Source organism: Podarcis vaucheri, assembly GCF_965113315.1.
Source record: "Podarcis vaucheri genome assembly, chromosome: 3".
Lineage (NCBI taxonomy): Eukaryota > Metazoa > Chordata > Lepidosauria > Squamata > Lacertidae > Podarcis > Podarcis vaucheri.
In genome coordinates, this window is record NC_138761.1 from 48,544,935 (window position 1) to 48,567,833 (window position 22,899).

The 22,899-nt window shown below is 44.3% G+C and overlaps 1 protein-coding gene across 1 annotated transcript in view; it reads left to right on the forward strand.

The window, feature by feature from the left end:
* Nucleotides 1-17,589: 17,589 nt before the first annotated feature.
* The window catches only part of TARBP1 (tRNA guanosine 2 -O-methyltransferase TARBP1), a 36,740-nt gene continuing 31,430 nt past the window's right edge, over nt 17,590-22,899 (forward strand). Inside the window, exons 1-3 of the mRNA XM_082214960.1 lie at nt 17,590-19,048; nt 21,399-21,496; nt 22,247-22,316. Of these exons, the coding sequence (XP_082071086.1) occupies nt 17,725-19,048; nt 21,399-21,496; nt 22,247-22,316 (1,492 nt within the window). The 5' untranslated portion in view covers nt 17,590-17,724. The remainder of the gene's footprint in view (nt 19,049-21,398; nt 21,497-22,246; nt 22,317-22,899) is intronic.

The window sequence follows — 22,899 nt, forward strand, 5'->3', positions numbered from 1 at the left end:
GTAGGAGAAACCGCTCCTGTTGAATTTATGTCTGCCACAGACTTTTAATGGTACAGGAACCATGCCCGGGTGGCATTGCCATTCAGGAGGTACAAGATCCTTATCCAATCCACCTCCTGCACAGAATACTCCACTGGACGTAGGTTACAGAGAACCAAAGTAAGCGATGCACATTAGCAGGCTGTGTGTAGGAAAAATAATACAGTGGAGCGCCGCAACCCCAGAGCCGGCCATGACTGGACCTAATGGTCAGGGGTCCCTTTACCTTTACCTTAGGTTACAGATGCTTCAGGTTACAGACTCCGCTAACCCAGAAATAGTACCTCGGGTTAAGAACTCTGCTGCAGGATGAGAACAGAAATCGCGCAGCAGCAGCGGGAGGCCCCATTAGCTAAAGTGGTACCTCAGGTTAAGAACAGTTTCAGGTTAAGAACAGACATAGGCGCCGACTCCATGGGGCTTGAGGGGGCTTGAGCCCCCTCAAAAATTTTTTTGGGGGGGCTCAGCCCCCCCAATAATCTCGGGCGCCCTTGCCGCCGTCCCCCGCCTCCTCCCCACCTGCTCTCTCCCCAGCCAGCCAGCCAGCCAGCCGCGCGCCCTAGCTGGAGAGCCCCGGCCGTCCCCCGCAAGAACAGGGGAATCCCCGGGGGCGGGGGCTTCTGCCTCTAGCCCCAGGTTTCCCGCATATCAGCTGTTCCGGAGCTGATTAATAGGCAGCAGCACGCTCTCCCCTATTCGCTCGCGAGGGGGCGGCGCCACTTTATTTGCATATTCATGAGCTTATTTGCATATTCATGAGCTCATTTACATTTCACGAGCTTTCCCGGGCCCCCCCAATATTTTTTATAAGTCCGCGTCCCTGAGAACAGACCTCCAGAACGAATTAAGTTCTTAACCTGAGGTACCACTGTATTTAACGCCGTGCACCCAGATGACTTGTCTAAAATTACCACTTGTTATTTGACATCATCGTCTTTCTCAAATAGTTTCTCTCCGAGGCATGCCATAATATCAGAATGACACCAGCGAGGTGGGGTGTTATGAGTAAGAAGCATTGCATGATAACACCTGAGTCATACTAATTGGAGCATTCTCTCTGTGTGAGAGACTAAGAAGGCAACACACCCTTCAGGGCACTGAGACTGATATGTATCTTGTTTTTAATATTCTGAGCACACCCTTACCTGGAGTCAACTACGTGCCTACTCAGAAACCTAGGCAGACTCGTTCAGAGTCTTCAAGTTTTCCCTCTGAATTGCAACCTCACTGTGCCAGCATCACAACCACTGGATTTGTGTGAGTTGCAAGACGAAGTGTCCTTGGGATTTGTGCATCTGCTAGAAAGCAGGATTCTGTCATGCTGGGAGGCTGGGGACTTCCAGCATGACGGACTTCCGAGCTGTGAAGCAAAGAAGGCAGGCAGGGCTCTGTGGGTCTGTAATGCCCAATATATCCAGCTGTGGAAACGGGACATGAATGATGTGCAGGCTAAGTGTTTTGGTGGATGGGCAACTGGCTGGGTGACCAGGCGTCACTTTGACAGAGTGACTTTTGGAGAGGCTTCCTTTGATGCAGAAGCTTAAAAGCTGGGTATGGGAAGGTCAAATTCAAATATCTACTCAGTCATGACACTTGAGTTGCTAAGAGGCCTTGAGTAAGTTCAGCTGCCATCTCTCAGCTTCACTTACCTCAGAGGGCTGTAGGAAAGGCAACATGGGTTAATGGTTGCATATGCTCTCCTGAGCTCCTTGAGTAAAGAGTGGGCCAAAAATCCAAATTTGCTGTTTCTATATGCCCTCAAGCTTGGTTCAGAAGCTGCAGCTGGTGCAGAATTTGGTGGCTAGAATACTGTACAGAGGCCTGCACAATGCACACAAATCTTCAGAGAAGTTCTAGCTGATGGAGCCGCAACCTGTATAATGTCATCTGGCAGCAACCTCAAGCAAAGGTCCTTCTCTGTAGTGGTACCTACGTTATGGAATGCCTGCTCTCCTGTCATTCAGAGGCAATGACTGTTTATGTGCTTCCAACGTTTATTAAAAACTCATTTGTTTGCTTGGGCTTCCCATAGCAGGGGTGGGGAACCTTTTTGGCTCAGCAGACCAGATCTTTATCCCTCCCCCTGCAATAAACAGGCACCCTGACAGGTGAGCAAGACCAGGCACATCTCCAATTGCCCCACACATGATGTCACATGTATCAGGTGTGGGGCAGGTGGGTCTTGGAAAACATCCTCATGGGCCAAATGGGCAGGCCAAATTTAACTTGTGGGCCAGAGCTTCTCCACCCCTTGCCTATACTATTGTTGAAATTGTTTTAATGCAGTTTTTATTCCTATCTTTGAAAACCACTTCATTTATTTGCGATGATTGGTGTGTGGGTGGGTGTGTGGGTGTGTGTGGGTGTACACACACACATTTCACACAACTCAGTTGCTTCATTTATCTGAATGGAGAAAAACTGAGAGAAGTCCAGCTACAACACAGGTGATGACAAAGAGAGAAGCAACTGAATGAAATAATTTTTGCACCATTAGATGAGCAGATCCAGGTTTTTCATGGACCACATTAAATAGGTGTAATGGAAGCACAGTTTAGCACAATGACTGTGATCAAGAGTTCTGTGTGTATTGCAAATGAATGGAATAAGCTTGTGCAGGGTCACTGAGTAACTTGGGCTACTCAGCATATGGTTTGTGGTTACCTGTCATCTCTAATGGAATTTGAATCTCGTTTCTTAATTTGCTACCTGTCAATACATGGTTTAGTAAAACTGTGGTGATGCACAGTCAGGTAATGTGGGAAAATCCAGCTACTTCCTGGCCAGTCCCTGTGTTAGCTGCGAAAGTATTCATACAGGCCTGGGCTTCTCTTGAAGGGTACAGATGTAATTTCTCTGGGAATGAACAAATGTGGACATGTCATATGGTTCCCCCAGAGTACTTACCTGGTCAGTGGTACCCCAGGTTATGTTTAATTGACATTGGGATTTTCAGTTTGGACAAAATGCTTCCAAGGTATCTCAAGGATCAAGAAGGTCAGCTGCTATTCCATTGACCAGGATATAACTTCTACACACTGAGACTCTACAGAAAGGATAAAGCCGAGAGCGCAATATTGAATAAACTCTAATCTTCGTATGCCCTAGATTTCTTACTGCATCCAAGGAATTTAAAATTGCATGGTGTTAGATAAGCACAGTGTACAATGAAACATATATTCTTATGTGCTTCCCCTAATATTTGTTTCTATAAAAAGCATAAATTAGCTTTTAGTTCTGGGTGGTTTATTTGCACTTCTATGTTAGGGAAAGACTGCCAGCCTGCTTGGTTAATATTCTGTTTCTGTTTGAGGTTTGGTACCGAGATAATTTTTTATTTTGCAGACTTTCATTATTCTTACAGTACATCCAATATCTGTCAGAGGGCTGAAGATGATTTCAGTGTTATAAACAGCTGGACAATGTTTAATATTGAAGCATCACACTTCTATTTCTGCAAAATTTCAAACATAGCAAACTATAGCTTTGTGTTCTGCCATCCTCTGCTTGCACAGAAACAAAGCATAATGAGAACACAGCATAGGTAATTCAGAGAAAAGGGAGATGCCTAGTGACTTATTTCTATCATTCGCAATAAGCCAATGATTCCCAGATGCTAATTTGAGGCCAACCAATGGAATGTAGAACAGAGTCTGGTCAGTTAATTAGTAAGCGAGCATTAACACTATCAACTTGACCAAAAGGGCAAATTGCAGCTATTGTAGCTTGCAGTTTGATTTAAGGTGGACAAGCTGGTAACCCAACAAGATTGTGCATTAACTATGCTTTCATCATGGGACTGCAAACATTTATACAAAACAAACCAACTCTAAATTAAAACTCTTAGCTATTGCAATCCCCACTGCCCTCTGTGACCTCAAGGAAATGCTTTGCTACATTTCCAAAATAGTTATAGAGAAAAGCTACCGTATCATTAGCTGAAGTACTCTCCTTTATCTTCTCACCTCTGATTTACACCAAAAAAATTAAATACAGAGAGATTTGAGTGTTCACAATACACACTTTCCTCCGTATGCAAGACAACATCCCAACTCAAGGAGATTTTGACAAAAGCAGGAGTAGGCAGCACTGGGCACTCCATGGGGCAACAGCCGCCGAGTGAAATAATTCTCATTATATCCTTTTCCTTTCAGTCCAAATTTTAATCACCCAGCTCCACAGGCATTCCAGTATGTCTTGGCTTTTACAAAGCATAATTAACGTTTATCACTTTGAGGTATGGAGTTAGAACAGGAAAACGATTACATTAGAACCCTCCTTTCCCACGCTTTAAGTACAAAACAAATATTATTTTTTCCAGATTCACGCTGCTTGTTTTCTCCTCTTTCTGTGCTTTCTAGCACAAGCACTCTATTCTTCCTGGTTGAGAGTCGGCTGAAGTCAATGAAATGGCTTCCATTCATTTTTTATTTTCATTTTTTGCAGGGCGGGGAGGTTGTAAACTAGCCTCCACATCTTTCTATGCAGAGATTTATGAACCCATGGCCACATATGCAAAAGCACCAATAATGTTTCACTTTGATCATTACAGACTTTCTTATCATGTTTTTCATGATCTTATGTGTTTGGAGGCATTCCATTTTTTTAAAGAAACCTGCTTTGCGTTTTGCTTTTCTTGTGAAAAAGAGCCCTACAGAATATTGATTGCAGCAGAGAGCTGCTGTGGTTGATAGCTAAGCACTAACCCAGATAGGGCTTAGCATTACATCAGACATCAGGCGAGAGAATCTGGCAGCATGCCAGCCTGTAAAAATGGAATGCATTTGCGTCACTGTTCCCTTGGTAATGCTTCTTGGAGCCTTGTCAGCTGTCCCCCGAGGTTGTTTCCTTAATATGTCAACAGACATTCCTAAATCTTTCATGCTGAATAGCTCTTTTCCTTCACCCAAAACAGTTAGGTGACAGATTTTGCAGTGTGTTCCACAGAACACAAGTCCAGTTAAAAGAATATAAATGTTTAAAGTCATTATGGTCTTTTAAGGTTTATATTTATGCTGGAGGAAAGCAAATCCGCTGTTTAAAGATTGGCTCGCTGGGTACATTAAGGAGAAACACAAGGCATCTTGACAAAACAGCTCTCTCTCTCTCTCGCTTGCTCGCTTTCCCCCCATTTCGACTCTATGTTTTAGAGAATGAAAGAATGTCCATTCGGTATTTCTTATTATTTAAACGGTGCTCTCTGACTCTGCTTCAGAAATGGGTGCTAAATAAGATGCCTCAAAAAAGAAAGCTCTCTGGTTTTTAAAATTGTGACAGCAGTGACCTCTAGCTTCCATAAATAATTTGCTGAAATGTTAAGGATGGTTTGACATTGCTTTAAATGTAGCTTCCCCAAAGTGCACTTTGAATATATTCTCTCTCTTCATATAAAATAGCCACCCATATTAATATGTCATTCCTTGCAGAGCACGCCAACTTTAGAATAAAATCACAATTCCCTCTGAGAAAAAACTAACAAAGAATAAGGCAAGTAAATAGATTCTGCACCAGCATGAACATGCTTGTGTTGGTCTAATTTACATGCCTTTTCCTCCACCCAGTGCTTTTTTCGGGGGGGGGGTGCACAGGGGTACGCATACCCCAAACGTTTTGTGAATCTAAGTTTGGCCTCATAGAGGGGTAGAATTTCAATATGAGTAGGAAAATGAGAGTACCCATAAACATGTTTTTTTAGGGGGGGGGAGCACTGCCTCCACCCATTAAATAACCCCCGTCCCCCCACCCACCCCCATTCTATTAAGATGCTCACTGGTTGTTTCTCCACCCACCTTCCAAGAAACATGGTGGCTGGTGGGCTTGGAGGTACAGTGCACTAGTTTTGAAAGTGATTGGTCGTCTTCTCCCCTCATCTATCCCCTCTACAACAAGGGGTTGCAGCAGGTTAGGAAAGTGGTGGGAGAATAATACCCCATTTGAGGTGAGAGAATACTACCCCAGTTGTGTTATTCAGTGGACAGGCAAGCACAAAGTGACCAGCACTGTTGGAGAGAGTTGAATGGAATTATTCAGGTGTTGAGAAAGACTCTCTGTCCCTCTCTCTATGTCTAGTTCCTTTTGTCACGTCATGGTGGTTACAATCTGCCATGACATCTTTTCTGAACAATACCTAGATTGGAACACTGATACCCTAGAGGCAGTTTGCAGAGAAAGGTTCTTGACACAGGGATTTGCTTCACAGGCTGTTGACTTTCTGTACATGAGTCTGTTAGAACTGTTGGCTTAGGTTCTCCTGAGAAGGAAGCTTCATGGTGTTTTTTTTAACCTTATCGTACAACCTCAGACACTAGTTCTTTAGTTACAAACTTCTTATAATGACCAGCCATTAGGAGTTAAAGGAATGGAGGAGCAAAATATTTTCTCTACATTGGGTTCTTTAGATCCAAGCACCTGTGCTGTAGAAAGTAAAAATGATGTCATTGGAAAGTAAAGATCTGTGGACATTTTCATTTCACCGCAAAAGAAAACGTATTAAAATGAAGACATGTAATTCGGATAAATGACACTTGCATTATAACAGACTTTTCAGCTTGTTTCATCAGAGTTAGGGAAATGCTGACCCAGTTTGTTAAGTGCTGTTTGATGTAACAGGTGATCTTGATGACCAAAGCTAGATTTCAGGTGTACATATTGCGAGGAAAACATAGCCCTATATTGCTAATATGATAAGGACTATTGAAGCACCCATCACTTGCATGGACTGGTGCAAGGCCAGTTGGGGATAAAGAGCCCTGTCTCTGAGGTGCAGGATTGAATTAGAATCTGCTAAATCATGGCATCTGGTCCCCTAAATTAAAGCCATGTGGAATGCCTTCTGTTCCCAACCCTTAGGCTTTAAAACCTGGTAATTAGTAGCTCTTGTTTCATCTTTCTGACTGGTTACAACCTGCTACAGTATCAGGAATAGACTCTGACAAAACAACAAACCAAACAGATGAAACTAAGGAACCTAGACCTCCCTCTGAATCAGACCCCCTTGACAGAGTGGTATGGCTCAGACCCTTCCCTTCATAATTTGGTAATCTAATGCCCATTTGAACCACACATTAAATGAAAATGAACTGATTGGATCATTTGATAGTTGTATACAAATGAACTATCTCTGTTGTTAAAAGCTAGCATAATTCATGAACAGAAATATGATGACCCAGGCACTGGTGGCCCACAGTAAACAGGTTTCACAGGCAGAGTGTCTGATGCATCAGATAATAAAAAGGAAGGGGCATTTGCCTTCCTGTGTGAAGAGAGTTGTGTTTGCTTGGGCTGTGGCTTTTTTGCAGAGATTTAAAGGGGCCAATGTAACTGTGTTACACTCAGGCAACTTTAGGAGTTGATCCTCAAGCAGAGTTGTGGCTGCGGAGGGGGCGGGGGCTAGCCAGGTGCTTTGCCCCAGGTGAAGCCTCCAGAGGGGTACCACTGAGTCTCCCAACTTGTGTGTGTGTGTCTACACAAATGTGGGTGGGTGGGTGTGCCAAACTGGGTCTTCGACCCAGGTGAAACAAAGCCTAGTTTCGCCCCTGCCTCAAGCATCCACCATATTTTAATAGAATTTATATTTTTTTCACCATTTTTTAAAATATTTTTTTATTGTTAAAATAATTCAACATTAATACACATACAAACATACATTTCATACAACATACCTACATACATCATACCAACAACATACCTACACTCAATCCCACAGATAATTCCCATCACCATCCACCACCCCTCACCCTTTGTGTTAGATTTCCAATCTACTCAATTGCAATTTCTTTCCACTTCTATTACTTTCTTTCACACACCCTTAACCTAATTTCATACTTCTTTTTCTATTACGCATTGTTATCCATCTTATTTAGTATTCCAATATTTGAAACGAAACTTGTTTATTCTAATAGTTCTGATTTTTCGATATAGTTTTGCAAGTATCTTTTAAACACCTTCCAGTCCCTGTCTGCCTTCTCTTTTGAGATCCTTCCAATTTCTCCCATTGTTTTGGATATATTGTAGTACTTTCACCATTTTCAAGGGTTGCATAAAGACCATTCCAGGCTTCGGGTCTGGAAGAAACTCAAAAGCCATCTAATGCAGCCCATTCTCATCTACAGCATATCACTTTCCCCAAAGAATCCTGGGGAGCTACAATTTCCAGCCCCCTTAACAAACTCTAAGCTTCTCTGGGGTGAAAGTATGGTGAAAGTAAATAGTCAAGACATAGCCAAACCACACCCCGATTAATGCGCTACTTGACCATGCCTGTATTATTTATATTTTTCCTTGTTTCACTTGCTGACCTCATATTTTGAAGCAATTGTTTAATTTCCCTGGTGGTTTGCCAGTTGCCCTTAGTACCTGTGTCACACAGAACAACAGCTCTCATTCTTCAGCAGCATGATTAATTCAGTTAAGCCCATTCATCCAAGAGGCAGAACTTTGTAAACTCTTGAGGGTGGTAACATCACAGAAAATATTTAGGCATCTTTCTTCTCCATCAAGCATCTATTGGAGTGAATGCTTGGAATTCCCCCGGGCTGACCTGGTGAAATATAGGGCTGCAGCACCTTTTACCAGTGGGAAAGGGGGGATTTCAGCAGGTACAGCTTCCCATCATCCCGGTCTAGAAACCTCTTTTACATAACTTAAAGGTATGGGAAGCCTTTCCCCTTTTAAACTGTTTACCCCAAAGCTCCTATAGCTTTAAAATACATTTGCTTCTTGGAAGCAACTAAAAGTATTTGATGTGACTAATAACTTGGCTTGCTTAGTTTTCTTCAACTCCAGACACAAGACCTTTTAAGATTTAGAAGACCATTTCCCCTATGAGCTGGCTAAAATAAAAGTTTGAGGTCCTTTCCAAACAATAAAGACCAGAATAGTAAACAAACAGTTGCTCATAATTTGTCACACAGGATCTGTCTTATACGGGAAGTATGCAATCCTATATCCACTTACCTGGGAATAAGGTCTATTCAATTGACCTTTCTTCTGACAGTAGACCTGCAGGATTGCACTGTTAAAGACAGAACATTTTCCCTGCAATGATTTGTAACCATAAATGGCATTTATTGGATGGTGCCTGCGTCAACACTTTTTTCAGTGACACAGACCCCTTCCCCCTTGCCTTGCATGTTCTACCCCCTATCACTGGTAACCAAAACTTATGCACTGGAACTCCCATAACTTTAAGGGAGTTATGGTATCCAGAGTCAAGAAACTACAGAATTTTTGCAGCTTTAATAGTTGTGTCGAACAGCATGTCAAACTGAAGTTATTTCACATCTATTAAAGGGTAGGAGTCTTGCCCCCTTTTCACCTAGCCTCCCTAAAAGGAGGTGGGCAGCTGCATATCCACCCTACAACCATTATGTTTACTGAATAACATGATATCATGTTTGTATTAAAACTTAACTAAAAATCTAATCAAACGTATTTCATTTTTACAAATATTTTGGATGGCTCCTCTTGCCTTGGGTGTCTTTATGCACTGCCCCATATCTCAAACAGTTCGGTTCTTGCTACATACTTTTTGATTTCTTCCACCCTATCCAAAAGTCGCTTTAAAATGGAATGAGATCAGTACTGTACTGACCTTCTTTACATCCAGTGCAAACCTCTTTGATTATGGTTTTTCTACCACCTGCTGGATTGTAGCTGTAATTGCAACAGCAGTCCAAATTGCTAGAGTGCTCCAACTTTTCTTCAAAGTCTATACGTATACTAATTCATTTCACCTAAGTGTCTTTGGCTCCTTCCCACTTATTGGGTCATAAGTGGGAGTAGCTGGGGAATAAAATAATTGCCCTTCCTTCTTGGGGAAACTGCAGTTAGCATGTTGCGTAAATTGCACAGGAAAGCTGTTGAGGCCAAAGTCTGCCCTAAAGACATGTTTCCCAATCTCAGCTACGCAAGGCTTGCTTGGCTTGCTTGGGTTACCCAATACGCGGGGAAGATAGCTTCATCCACCTTACATCTACAAAGCAACAAATCCCAGATAATGTGATACAGGGTTTGCATTCCAGAGCCTGATGTTGGCTTTCAAAGCAGATTATGGTCCCTGACATTGGTGCACCGCTGCCAAAATTCAGCATGATACTGGCTAACTGCAATGCTGCTTTATTTTAATCTTCCATTGCACCCAAATGATCAGGAGGCTGTATCCTTCTACGCCCAACAACACCAAGCGCAAACTGACAGTGACAGCAAGTCTTAAGGCAAACTTTGCAGAAATCCCATCAAATCCACTGGATCTGAAACAATTGCAGACACACGGCTAAACCCTGTCTGTGGTGCCTACCCCTTCCCCCCAAAGAATGAGACAAGAGACCAGAGTATGGCTTCAAACTGGCCACAATTTTATTGAGCCTCAGAAGTGGGAAACTTGGCATAGGCCTTGGCAGGTAACCCTCTCAGCCCATCTGGCTGAGGATACGCAGGCTGATGAGGTGCAGAGGGAGGGGATTGTAAAGCACAAACTTACACAGCATGCCCTTCCACTAACCTCGGCCCGGGAGTTTGACCTACATGCCGCCGCTCTAGGGCCAGGGACTCCCGGTTTTTGACCTTTAACAGGCCCTGCAAGCATCGGCGCATGGGAAGAGAGCATGAATGCATCCCCCCAACTTGATGATAGACTAAAGGATACCTTGCCAAGGCCTAAAACCACCACCCAAGGCCCCCTAAGGGCCTTGCCACCAAGTGTCCCACAACCAAGGAACAATCACCCATGCTCTGCCATCAAACCCTGCTGTCTACCCAGTCCCTGAGGACTTGTTGCAAGTTGTGCAGCCAGAGGTCATTACCAAGTGGGGTCAGATGCACTTCATCCCCTCTGAATAGGCCAGCCGTATCTGCCCTATGGAATAGAGACTCCGCCAATTAGCCGCATGGTATTGCACATGGCCCTGTTGATTTTTTCCACCATATAATTGAGGCAAGAGGGATTGGAAACCCTCTCCAGCACAGGTAGGGGAGGAGATTGGACCAGCCGGTGGTCATTGTTGGGTACAAGGCATGCAAGGTTTCTATATCTGGCCTTGCAGCAAGGGTCAGGGCAATGCCTTTTTGTTCAACTAGGTCATTCTCTCCCAGGTGCAAAATCAAGACTTTTGGAGGGCCATACGCCGCCACGGCCTTACTCAGTATGGGCATCAAGCCCAACGCGTGCCCGACGTTGGGGTGGATTTTAAGGTTATGGCCCCCATTGTGCGACTAGGCATAATCCACTGCCCAATGGACAATGCTGTGCCCCACAACCCAAATCTCCATGGATCGCAAACCTTTAAGAAAATTAAATTGCAAACTTTAAGGAGGAGGAGCCGGGAAGGGAGGGTGGAAAATGTCTGATGGGGCACTTGCTAAATAAATAAATAGAGAAGCCTTGAGTCATACCAGTTGGTGTGGAATTTGAAGGCTGAGCCTTTCCCTGCTCCAGCATTGGAATATGCATCATTCAACATGTCTTTACATGTAACATGATGACTATCCACTCCTGACCTTTCCCCCAAATCATTGCACTTGGGAGAGCTACCAAGCTGCTGGGACTTGCAGGAGCATCCCCATTGTATAGGATATAAAGCGGCTGAGGAGGCTTTGCTCCTTGATCATGCGGGAAAGCTCTGAGTTGCATTTAATTTACATTTAATTTTCAAATATGCTTTATAAAGGTGCCTGCTATGTGAAAAGATACCTCTTTGTACAGACATTATCTCCCTTTATTTGATTTTTTTATGGATAAAATGAAAGTGTTTGTTAATAGAAACAACTCAAATACAGAATGAGTTTAGTTTTTTTTTAAAAAAAATTGTCTTAACTCTTGGTTGGTTGGTTTAGCCTAGGCCAAAATTAAAGCAGCAGCAATGCCATCCTGATGCCTTTTAAACTCTATTGGAGTCAATGGGTCTTACACCCAGGTAAATTGGTTTGGGATTGCAGCCTAAAGTTCCTTATATAAACTATGCAAAACCCCATGCTGACTAGCAAAGGCTTAGCCAAGCTCTCCTGCCTAGCTCCTCTGGTCCTGCTCTTACCATAGAGCCTTCAACCTGTTCTTGCTATGTCCTCTACTCTGAATTGAGCTATTTCGTTACAAGGTTGCTCCACCCCTCTATGGTTAATTTTCCCAGCACAATCTCAGTATCTGTGGTGCATTCAAATGTAAGAAGGATGTAGAACATGTGTTATAAAGCACCCAGTTGTTAACCGATTTCAGTAGACTATGTTATGCCCATAGGCATTCCACAGATTCAATCCTTAACATTTCAGATTTGTTTCTGTTGTCAACTCCTGCACTCCCAACTTCCCCGAGCGGTGAGAAATTTCTGGGGCAGATGCACTACCTGAGTTTGGTTTCTTTCTGCTGAAAGAGCAATGGAGATTTATCAAAAACTTATGGTGAAGCAAGAACTATTTTTTTGTTGTTGTTTAGTCATGTCCGACTCTTCATGACCCCATGGACCAGAGCACGCCAGGCACTCCTGTCTTCCACTGCCTCCCACGGCTTGGTCAGACTCATGTTTGTAGCTTCGAGAACACTGTCCAACCATCTTGTCCTCTGTCGTCCCCTTCTCCTTGTGCCCTCAATCTTTCCCAACAAATTTCACAGAAAAGCAAGTGAGAGAATTCTCTAAAACCTGATTAAGACTGGTTCTTAAAGAAAACAAGGGTTTTGTAGCAGTGGGGAAGGAACCCTGACATGTTGAAGTTGTGGAATCCACATTTAGTCACAGTCTTCAGACGGAATGTGGGAGAGCATAAAAGATCTGAACAGATACGGGGCTTTACAGGTTTCATGTTGTTGGACCTAGGGCTGCCCCTAGGACAAAAACTATAGTGATATTTGCTTTATTTGCAAATATTTTAGAAGCAAACAGCAAGTAGACCTGCAAGATATTACCCCACATTAACTCCAGAGAGAGGTGCTGCACCCACAAGGGCAACAGACCACTTTCTTGCCAATCCTCTTTCAAACTGTGGAATTGCTGCTGTTTCCTAACTACTCAAGGTCATTCTCTTTTCCTTTCACACATAACTGCCCTTTCCCCTCAGAGAACAGGACAACCCTCAAGCTAAGTTCTGATGGCTCTCTCATTATCAGGAAACCCTCTCCTCACCCATTGTTGAACCATCAGCCAACCATCCAAGGCTTTTAACCAGTAACCTACCTAACAAAGGGAATGGTTGGCCAAAGGGCCATAAAAGCATTTAGTTTAAAGTGCCAGTCAGAAAAATGTCATTGATGACAGTCTTCCTTTCATCCAATAAACAATGATACCGTGAAAACATGACACAAAAAATCCATTGCTTGGGGGATGCATAGCAGGGCATGTGCGTGCCCCCCTCAAACATGCCTTGTTCTCTGTCTCACAGCTACCTCACTCTGCCAAACAGCAGCTGCAAATGCTTTACCTCTGTAGGACCAGCTACACTTGCCAAAATGTAATTTTCTGCACATTTACAAAAGATGCTGGAAGCCCTATTTCTCGGCACTTGGTCATCCCAGCAGGAGAATGTAATGGTGGCTTCTTCTTTGGCGATCACTCATAGCTGAGTAAGATTGTCTTCCATAAACACAGTTTTAGCAATGCGTTTGTAAGTGACTGTGTAGGCCAATTCTGAATCCACACGTCCTTCCACAGTGGCAGGCACTGTTTGGCCATACCTCTAACAGTGGCGAAACTCATCCGTGAAGAGTGCTATCTATCCAGGCTATCTGCAGAGCTGTCAACAGCAAGTTTTTCTGTGGGACTTTGCTACCCCAATGCACTTAACAGACTACAGTTAATACTAGCATTTTAGTAATAGTTTAGTAAATGGGGTAGCATGCTCTTAAATATGTAAGTATAAAATGTGGGTCAAGAAAAAGTAGAACTTGTAGACGGAATTTAAAAATAGACAGTAAATGCATTTACTAGTAGGGTGAACATTCCTTAAAAATACAACTGCCGCTCTTGGATCCCGGAATTTTTCTGATCTTGGTGCCTTTGAGGGTGGGACATCACAGGCCCTGGAACCAAATGTGATCACCACTCTCAGGCCTCTCTGTTCTGTCCTTGGGACTCTCCTCACACCACACCTCCTCTCCAACCCTCCCCCATTTTTGCCTTAGCTCACCACTGCTAGTGGTACTCAGTCTGAACAAGGTTCCCCACCCCTATTCTGAGTTAAAATGCTAGAAGGAAGAGAGCAGGCTCAAAGAAAGCCTTTTTATAGCATCCATCAAGGGCCCGCCTCTGATGCTCAATTAAGGAGACTCTAAGTGATATTGGAGTGAGTCAGGAGTTTTCAAAGCAATTGGCAAGGATCAGCTGGGCCCAGGCTGCTGGGTATATGAGCCAACTGGGAGGATTAGCCACTTATTAAAGGGAAAGTGCTGCATTAGGATCTGTTTTCTAATGCTTTTGCATTTGTTAGCAGGTGGGGGGGTCCTTTCTTTTGCAGGCCATCACCCCCAACCAAACAAATGAGACACTTGTATGTTTACCCTGGGGGAAAAAACTTTCAAAGGGATCAGAGGAAGTGCAAGGAACTCTTTGAAGTTTGGTGTTTGAAGCACAAGCCAAACTAATGTGATATTGACACAAAAATCCTTACTCATTCATCCATTTGTTTTGATTCCTGCCATCAGGTGGTTTTCAGGGTGGCTTTCAGAAAAATAACAACATATAATTTACTCTAGGGCTGTTTCTACACCCACTGGCATATAGCATTGCTTTGTGGGTAGCATATCCCCATCCCTTGTTTTTGTTTTTGTTCTGTGGTCACTTTAATGGCAATGACTTCTCTCTCTCTCTCTCTCTCATCCATGGCTTACATTTTTGTTTGCTGCTACTGCTGCCTTAGCTGTCCAAGCTCTCCTCCTGGTGGCCAGCACTTAGGTGTGCCCTGCATTAAAGTACAAAGATCAGGGCTGCCACCCCTTGCTCCTGCCCCCAGATGGCCCTGATGGTTAGGCCCTAGTTATACTGTGTTTTGCTTTATTGAGTCAAGATGTGAAGGGTCAAGATGTGAAGTAGCATGTTTATTTGATACCAGTCTAAAAATAGGCAACTTTAAAAAAAAATGATGGGAGTTGCATGAGCTTGTGAAATGCAGAAAATGCATTATACAGAGCATTTCTAAAAAGAAATGGGAATTGATGGTTTGTATAGAAAAGCTACAGTCTGCAGGTCGTTCATAAGCAGATGTCTGAAAAGTATGTTTTTATCTTTGTAACTTCCATAAAAGGCATTTCAGTATTAGCTATTTTCCACACAGTACAGTGGTACCTCGGGTTAAGTACTTAATTAGTTCCAGAGGTCCGTTCTTAATCTGAAACTGTTCTTAACCTGAAGCACCACTTTAGCTAATGGGGCCTCCTGCTGCCGTGCCACTACACAATTTCTGTTCTCATCCTGAAGCAAAGTTATTAACCCGAGGTAATATTCCTGAGTTAGCGGAGTCTGTAACCTGAGGTACCACTGTACAAAGAAGCATGTGGTATAATATCAAGGCTTGTGCTGACTCGGTTCAATGAGCCAATGAGAACATGTGGGATCTAAAGCACCTTTGGAAGAGTAAGTTCCCAAGGGTAGAATTCCACTCCCAGCTGTTCCATTCGTGAAAGCATTGCAGCTTCCTGCCACTCTTCTGCCCCCTTCGCACTGTTCTGGGGGCTCTCCTGACCAACACCAGAGACAATTCTATTGTCCAAGCATTCAGGTTCTGCTGAATGTTCATGAATGTTCATGTTCTGCTGACACGGCTAGTTAGGTGAATCCTGCTCCAAATGTTTAATAAAACACCCCTCAAACACTAAATCAATGTTGAATAGCCTTTGTCTAAATTTTGTCTCCATTTTGCTACACGTTCATGGCACAAAATTCTTGGTCCTGGACCAGTTTTATGAGGCTCTTTAAAAAGGTTGATACAGATCAAAATTATCTCTTTTTTATTTTAAGGATTATAAATTTCTGAAAGGCTATTAAACTTTTATTTCCATTCACCTGTTCTTTTACGGGTGTGTGTGTGTGTGTGTGCGCGCGCGCGTGCAAAATAGTAGGAAGTCTTGACGATAGCACCATCTGGTGTTTTGAGAGAAACACAGCAAGCTGTTTCTAATGCAGTACGGGTAACGAATTCCAAAGAACAGACTTCAAAGATAAAAAGAATAGCAGAGAACAAAATGGGACAGATGCCATGCTCTTGAATTTCTTGTTGAGAGGCTACTGATTGCTATGAGAGTCACATGCTCATTTAAAAGCTTGTTATGGTAAAATGCCTTCTCCATGTTGAAGGATAAGAATGGCTAATCTAACAAGGTCATATAAACAAATCCTATGTGTATGTGTTTTCATGGGAAAATATATTTGTGTTGGCCCCTAAATGCCATTTGGTATCATGTTCCTTTTGTGCTATATTAATTCAATTTTAATCACTCTACTTCATATAAATACGGTTATCTCTGGGGCAATTTATTCTAGTCACTATGTCAGTTTGCCATATCAGCATTTATAGTAATGTTGCTATCATGTGAGACACAGAGAAAGTGAAATCATATCTTTTACTGTAAATTACTGTTACAAAAATCTGAGTGCACACCTTCTTTATGCACAGAACAAAACAAAAATAAAATACATATTCTGTATCAAGGCCAACATACCCAGTTGCTTGCCTTTCAGTGAAGCAAGTGAAAACAATTACCTTGCTCCAGCACAGCCTTTCACTAGTTGCACATACAAACATATGTTTGGGTGCAAATGAACTAGTATGATCCAGTTCATGAGTTGCTCTGCTCCTCTAAGGGTGGGAAGAACCTCACACGGATGCTGTGGACAATTCTTATAGGAATTAGGTTCTTCCCACTAATATCCCCTTACACCCACTTGTGTCAGCATTTTGATTTAGCCAGAACACCGAGTGCAAGCCTACCCTCAAAATTACAGCACAGAATCAGAGAACCAAGGATCATCTAATCCAACTCCTGCCATGCAGAAATCTTTCTTTCTTTCTATTGCCCAACGTGGAGCTTGAACTCACAACCCTGAGATTAGGAGCCTCATGCTCTTTGTTTCGGACATGAATGGACAACAGTCATGTGTCTGTTTATGCTAAGATTTTGCTTTAGTTATGCAGTGCAAGTTTTTGAAAAGGGCCTAGAACACTACTGGGTTCTGCTGTCACTCCAAGGTAAATTTTGTGGAGCACAAATTCTGACATGAACGTTCTGCTTAAGCATCCTGTTTCCCAAGGTGGTCCATATGATAGGGATGGCTGGAGGCAGGATTCCTGCATTGTAGGGGGTTGGACAAGATGACCCTCGAGATCCCTTCCAACTCCACAACTCTGTGAGTCTATGCCTCCAGGAAGCACACAAACACGAAGAAGGCAAAAGCCACCTCCTGCTGCTGCTGTCATTTGCCAGCAACAGGTCTTGTTTCAGCATTATAGCATCAATTTAGAGAATGGTTCTGGCAGGTGCAGCCTACTGATCAATTCAAAGCTGTCACTGGCAGGCAACCAAGGGACTTACAATCACAACTTTGGAAAACGTTTTTCTGTAAGACTCTGTAGTCTGGGGAAGAGTGGGGTACAGAGGGGAAGTATTTGTTATGTGTGTGTTATTTTTGAAAATCAATGAAAACAACTTTTTTTTAACTGTCACTGGCTGCAGTGCACAAACCCTATACTTTGGTGCAGCTCTTTTGCATGTGCAATCACCAAATAAGTGATTTGAAGACTGGCCTGCGAAACCCACATGACATATACGCCGCCTTCCCAGGCAAGCTGTCCTTTAGTTTACACTCTGCAGCCTTAACGTTCAAATTTTTGACCCAGTCCTGGTCGCAAGCGGTTCCAAGGACATTAGAAACCCGGCACGGTGACGGGGTGGCGAGACGACAAATGCGGGCAGGGGGAAGTTGTGTGGTTTCACCTGCCGAATTTCTGCCTGTCAGGGGTACCGAAAAGGCAACCCGTGCGAAAGGCGCAGCATCGACTGCTGGGCAGGCCTCTCATCGAGCTAGCCCTCGCTTTCCCCGCAGCCACCTTAAACGCAAGGGCTGCTGGGAGAAGAAAGAGCGAGGAAAGGCGTCGGACGGGCCTGCTAGGCCGCGCGCGCTCCCCGCCATGGACGCGGTCTTAGCCGACACGCTGCTCTCGCAATGCCCGGACTGGGGCGCGCTGCTGCGGGCCGTGTGCGGCGGTGGCGCCGAAGGCGGGCCGCTCTCTGTCGAGCAAGCGGAGACGCTGCGCTTCCTTCTCGAGCGGGTGGCGGCGGCGGCGGGCGGGCGGAACGGCGAGCGGGACGCGGCGGCTCGGCGCGTGGCCTGGGAGGCGGCGCTGGGCCGCTGCCTGCCGGTGCTGCTCGGCGGCGCCTCCTTGCCGGGGGAGTCCCCGGAGGAGCGGCTACGCCTGGCCAGAGCCGCGTGTGGGGCGCTGCGCTGCTGCGCCTCGCTTGGCGGAGCCCCTTTGGCGGAGCGGCTGGCGCGGGAGTCGCTGGAGGCCCTGGAAGGCAGCGCGGGGAGCGGGCGGCTGCAGGTGGAAGCGGCCGTCGAGGTTCTGGCCGCCGTGGCCCCTTGGCTGGAGGAGCCGGCGCTGCTCGGGCGAGCCGTGGCGGCGGCCCTGAAGCTGCTGAGGGGGGATGGAGAGGACGACGAGGAGGAGAAAGCCTTGCTGGCGGCCGGGAGGCTGCTGCCAGCGCTGGGGCGGAATAGCGCCGCATTGGGGCTCGTGTGGGAAGGGCTGGTGGTGCTGCCGCCGCCGCCGCCCAAGGGTGCCCCGCAGCGGGTGAGCCGGACCCTGCTGGTCCTGAGCGCCCTCTCGGACGCGCTGTTTCCCGCGAGCGCGCAGGTGGAGGCGGCTCAGCTACTCGACGCCAGGCAGTGCAGCAGTTTCTGGGAAGTGGTGCAAAAGGGGCTGACGGAGAGCGATGCCCTGTGCAGGAAAAGAGCCCGGTATTTGCTGAAGCGAGCAGTGGATGTCTCTGATAAACTACGCCTGGAGTGCAGGTGCAACCGGCACAGTGGAAATGGTACAGCCCTGGTGATGTAGCATCCTTGCTTAACTTGCTTCCACAAATGCCACACACACACACCAATTTCTTTTTTCTCTTGGCCACTTCAGCGTGTGGTAGGTTATGGAGGAAAGCCTTGCCTTGGTCGGCTGTGTGACCCGTGGCAGGCTGGACATGTGTATTATTCGCCACGTATAATATCCGACCTACGGCTTGGCTCCACAGAGCTTTCTAAATATGGGTTAGCACTGACTTTGAATTTTTCATATGGTAGAGGATAGCCGTGACCAGCAAGCCATAGGTTGCAAGTGAATGACAGGCCTTTTCTCCATGATCCTCACACTCTGAAATGAATTACATTGCCAGTTATCTTGTCTGCATCTGTACATGATTACAATCAGTGCATAACATTTGTGTGCTTTAGCTGGGATGTAATAAAAGAACAGGTCTCCTTCAAGCGTTTGTCAAAGAGAGAACTTGGGCACACGTACACACGTCTTGCCACAATGCTGTATCTTGTAAAAATGTCCCTTGTATCCACTGCTAAGGCACAAGAAGTGTCATCTTCACTTGTGCTTTAGTTTTAAGTAGCCCCAGATTGTTGTGTCATATTTAAAAGGTGCAGCCCCCAAACCTCTTGAATGGCACATTGGTGAGATGCTCTGAGTAGTGTTAAATTTAAGAGACTGGTAGAAAGTGAGCAAGTCTCTTTGGTTCTGCTTTAGCGAAAACAGGAGTTTGTCTATCATAGCAAATGTGTATAGCAAAACCACAGTGGTGTGCCTCTAAAGGTGTCTATAAATTTATTTAGATGAGCAAACAAAATGAGAGGACATTCACTATGGAATTATAGTGTTCTAGAGCCACACAGAAAGCTAGCTGCCTTTTACTGAATCGTACCATCAGTCCATCTAGTTCAGTACAGTCATACCTTGGGATAAATACGCTTCAGGATAAGTATTTTCGGGTTGCGCTTTGCGGTGACCTGGAAGTAACGGAGCGCGTTACTTCCGGGTTTTGCCGCATGTGCAGGCGGTCAAAAAGACGTCACGTGCATGCGCGGAAGTGGTGAAACATGACCCACGCATGCGCAGACGTGCAGTTGCATCTTACATTCTGTTCAGGATGCGAATGGGGCTCCGGAACAGATCCCGTTCGCATCCCGAGGTACCACTGTATTGTCTACAGCAGGGGTCAGTAAACTTTTTCAGCAGGGGGCTGGTCCACTGTCCCTCAGACCTTGTGAGGGGCTAGACTATATTTTGGAAAAAAATAATGAACAAATTCCTGTGCCCCACAATTAACCCAGAGATGCATTTAAATAAAAGCACACGTTCTTGTGTAAAAACACGCTGATTTCCCGGACCATCCATGGGCCAGATTTAGAAGGCAATTGCGCCGGATCTGGCCCCCGGACCTTAGTTTGCCTACCCATGGACTACAGTGACTGGCAGCAGCTCAGGTTTTCAGCCAAGGGTCTCCCCCAGCCCTACCTGGAAATACAAGGGAATGGACACTCAGATCTTCTGCATGCAAAGCAGACATGCTATCACTGAGCTATTGTTCTATCCCCAACCACCCTTTCTTGTCAATTGTCTATTCTTGCAAATACTGCTTAGGGAGATAACAACCTTTTAAAAATGTTCTGACTGTGAAGGAGGATGGGCGAAACAGTAACCAAAGTGAAGGCCGTTGCTTAATTGTTCATGCAATACCTCATTAAGCATGAATTTACCTTTTCGCTGAGAATGGAAGAGAAATGCTAATGAAAGCAAAACCCAAGGTTAGAAATAAACATTAATGATAGAAGAAAGACACTTAAAAATCTGGTGGCACAATCCTATCACAGTCTTTCCTGGTAACTTAATGTTGTTCCACACCTCAGAGGAGCCTTTTTCAAAACAAAAACCCATCGGATGTGGTGTGCTTGTGATATACATGAGTGGCCAGTTTGATGACAGGTGGTGGAGCTGCTGGATGGTAAGATGTGAGTTGCAATAGTATCACATCTGCATTGCACTCCCTGTTATATTATACCTGACACAGTGATAGTGCGCCAAGATAGGAGGAGGCTTCCATGGAAATAGGTTGCATTCCCCTCTGCATGGGAAGGAAAGGGTCATGCTCTTGACCTACATTAATACTTTTTGCTGTCCATTTAAAGTTTTGTCCACTAATACTGAACGATTGCAGCCTGTGCTTTCAGTGCATACTGTTCTCATGGAAAGAGATATCTTTATTGACACAGGCTTGGTATAATAGCCTTTTCATGCTAGTGACATTAAACTGGATGTAGTATCATTCATATGTTCCCTTTGATTAGAGGGAAGAGAAGAAATGCCTCTAATTTGCTTGTATTGTATTGCAGAACCATGTCTGTTCTGGTGGTGTGCAGAAAAAAATGATCAACTTATTCAGTTTTGGGAAAATTACATCTTAATTATGGAGACTTTGGAAGGAAATCAGGTAAATATGTAACATTTTTACAAAATGCTGCTGAGAGTCGCTGTTCTTCATTGTTGCTATGAATACGCAAAATAACAGAGGGCTGTTCTATACAGTGAACAAATGCTGAATGCTGAAGTCAGGAAGTGTAGAGACTATTTTTTTCTTAAAGAAAAATCTTCCATGCATTTTGAATGTACAGTGGTGCCCCGCAAGACGAATGCCTCGCAAACGAAAAACTCGCTAGACGAAAGGGTTTTTCGGTTTTTGCGTTGCTTCGGTAGACAAATTTCCCTATGGGCTTGCTTCGCAAGACGAAAACGTCTTGCGAGTTTGTTTGCTTTTTTCTTAAAGCCGCTTGAAGAGGCGCAGTTGCGACGGACCGTGCTTCGCAAGACGAAAAACATCACAAGACGAAAAGACTCGCGGAACGAATTAATTTCGTCTTGCGAGGCACCACTGTATCAATTTCCCTTTGCATGTTTATGGGGAAATGAGTTAAAAAATGAAAACGACATCTCAGTCTTAAGTTAAACTCTTCCAAGTTCCACTGAAGTAGATCACAGTATCAGAATGTATAGATTTGTGGTTCACAAGGGGCTGAATCTTGCTTACACAGAGACACTGTGTTATAATTTCTATTATCGTAAAGTCACTATGTTACATGATTTCATGCCAGAGGTCAGTATCTAGCTCTTAACTGTAGTTATGATACTTTTCAGTTACAGAGTAAATCAAATTAATGTAATAATGTCTGTTTTTCAATTTTAGATACATGTTATAAAGCCAGTATTGCCAAAGTTAAATAGTTTATATGAACATGCAGTATCAGAGCAAAATGGTAAGGCTATTTTTTTTAAAGAAAAGTGCCAATAACTTTGACAGGAATCAAAGGATTGGTTTATATGTTTCAAAAATTCCTGGCACTTGATTGCTCAACAGCCTAAATAATGCCTTTTTCAGGTCATAGGCTGTAACATTGATAATTTCTAAATGGATGCAGTTTAAAGGCCAGTTCATACAATATCAGTTTAGAAATTCAGTACAGAACAATGGGACATCAGAATTGTACCCCACATTGAACATTCAACATAATGTGTGTAGCCCGAGAGTAATCTTTCTGCAATTCCTTCCCATAAAAACCATGTTGGAGGAAAAAAACCACAGTGGAGGGAGGGTTGCAAGCTAATATTTTCTTACTCACATATTCATGGGATGAGAGGTGTGTGAGAGGCCCTGCCACATTTACATAATGTAGAAAACATTTGGCAGTTAATTGCATGAATTATCCCTCAGTTGTATAAGGCATATTAGGACAAAAGTCAACATGAAAGGTGAGAGACATGGAGATAACAGGGGTCTTCCCAGCCAGATTCAGGTGGATGTGCTACACAATGAAATGACAGTTTCTTAAAACTCTTTTT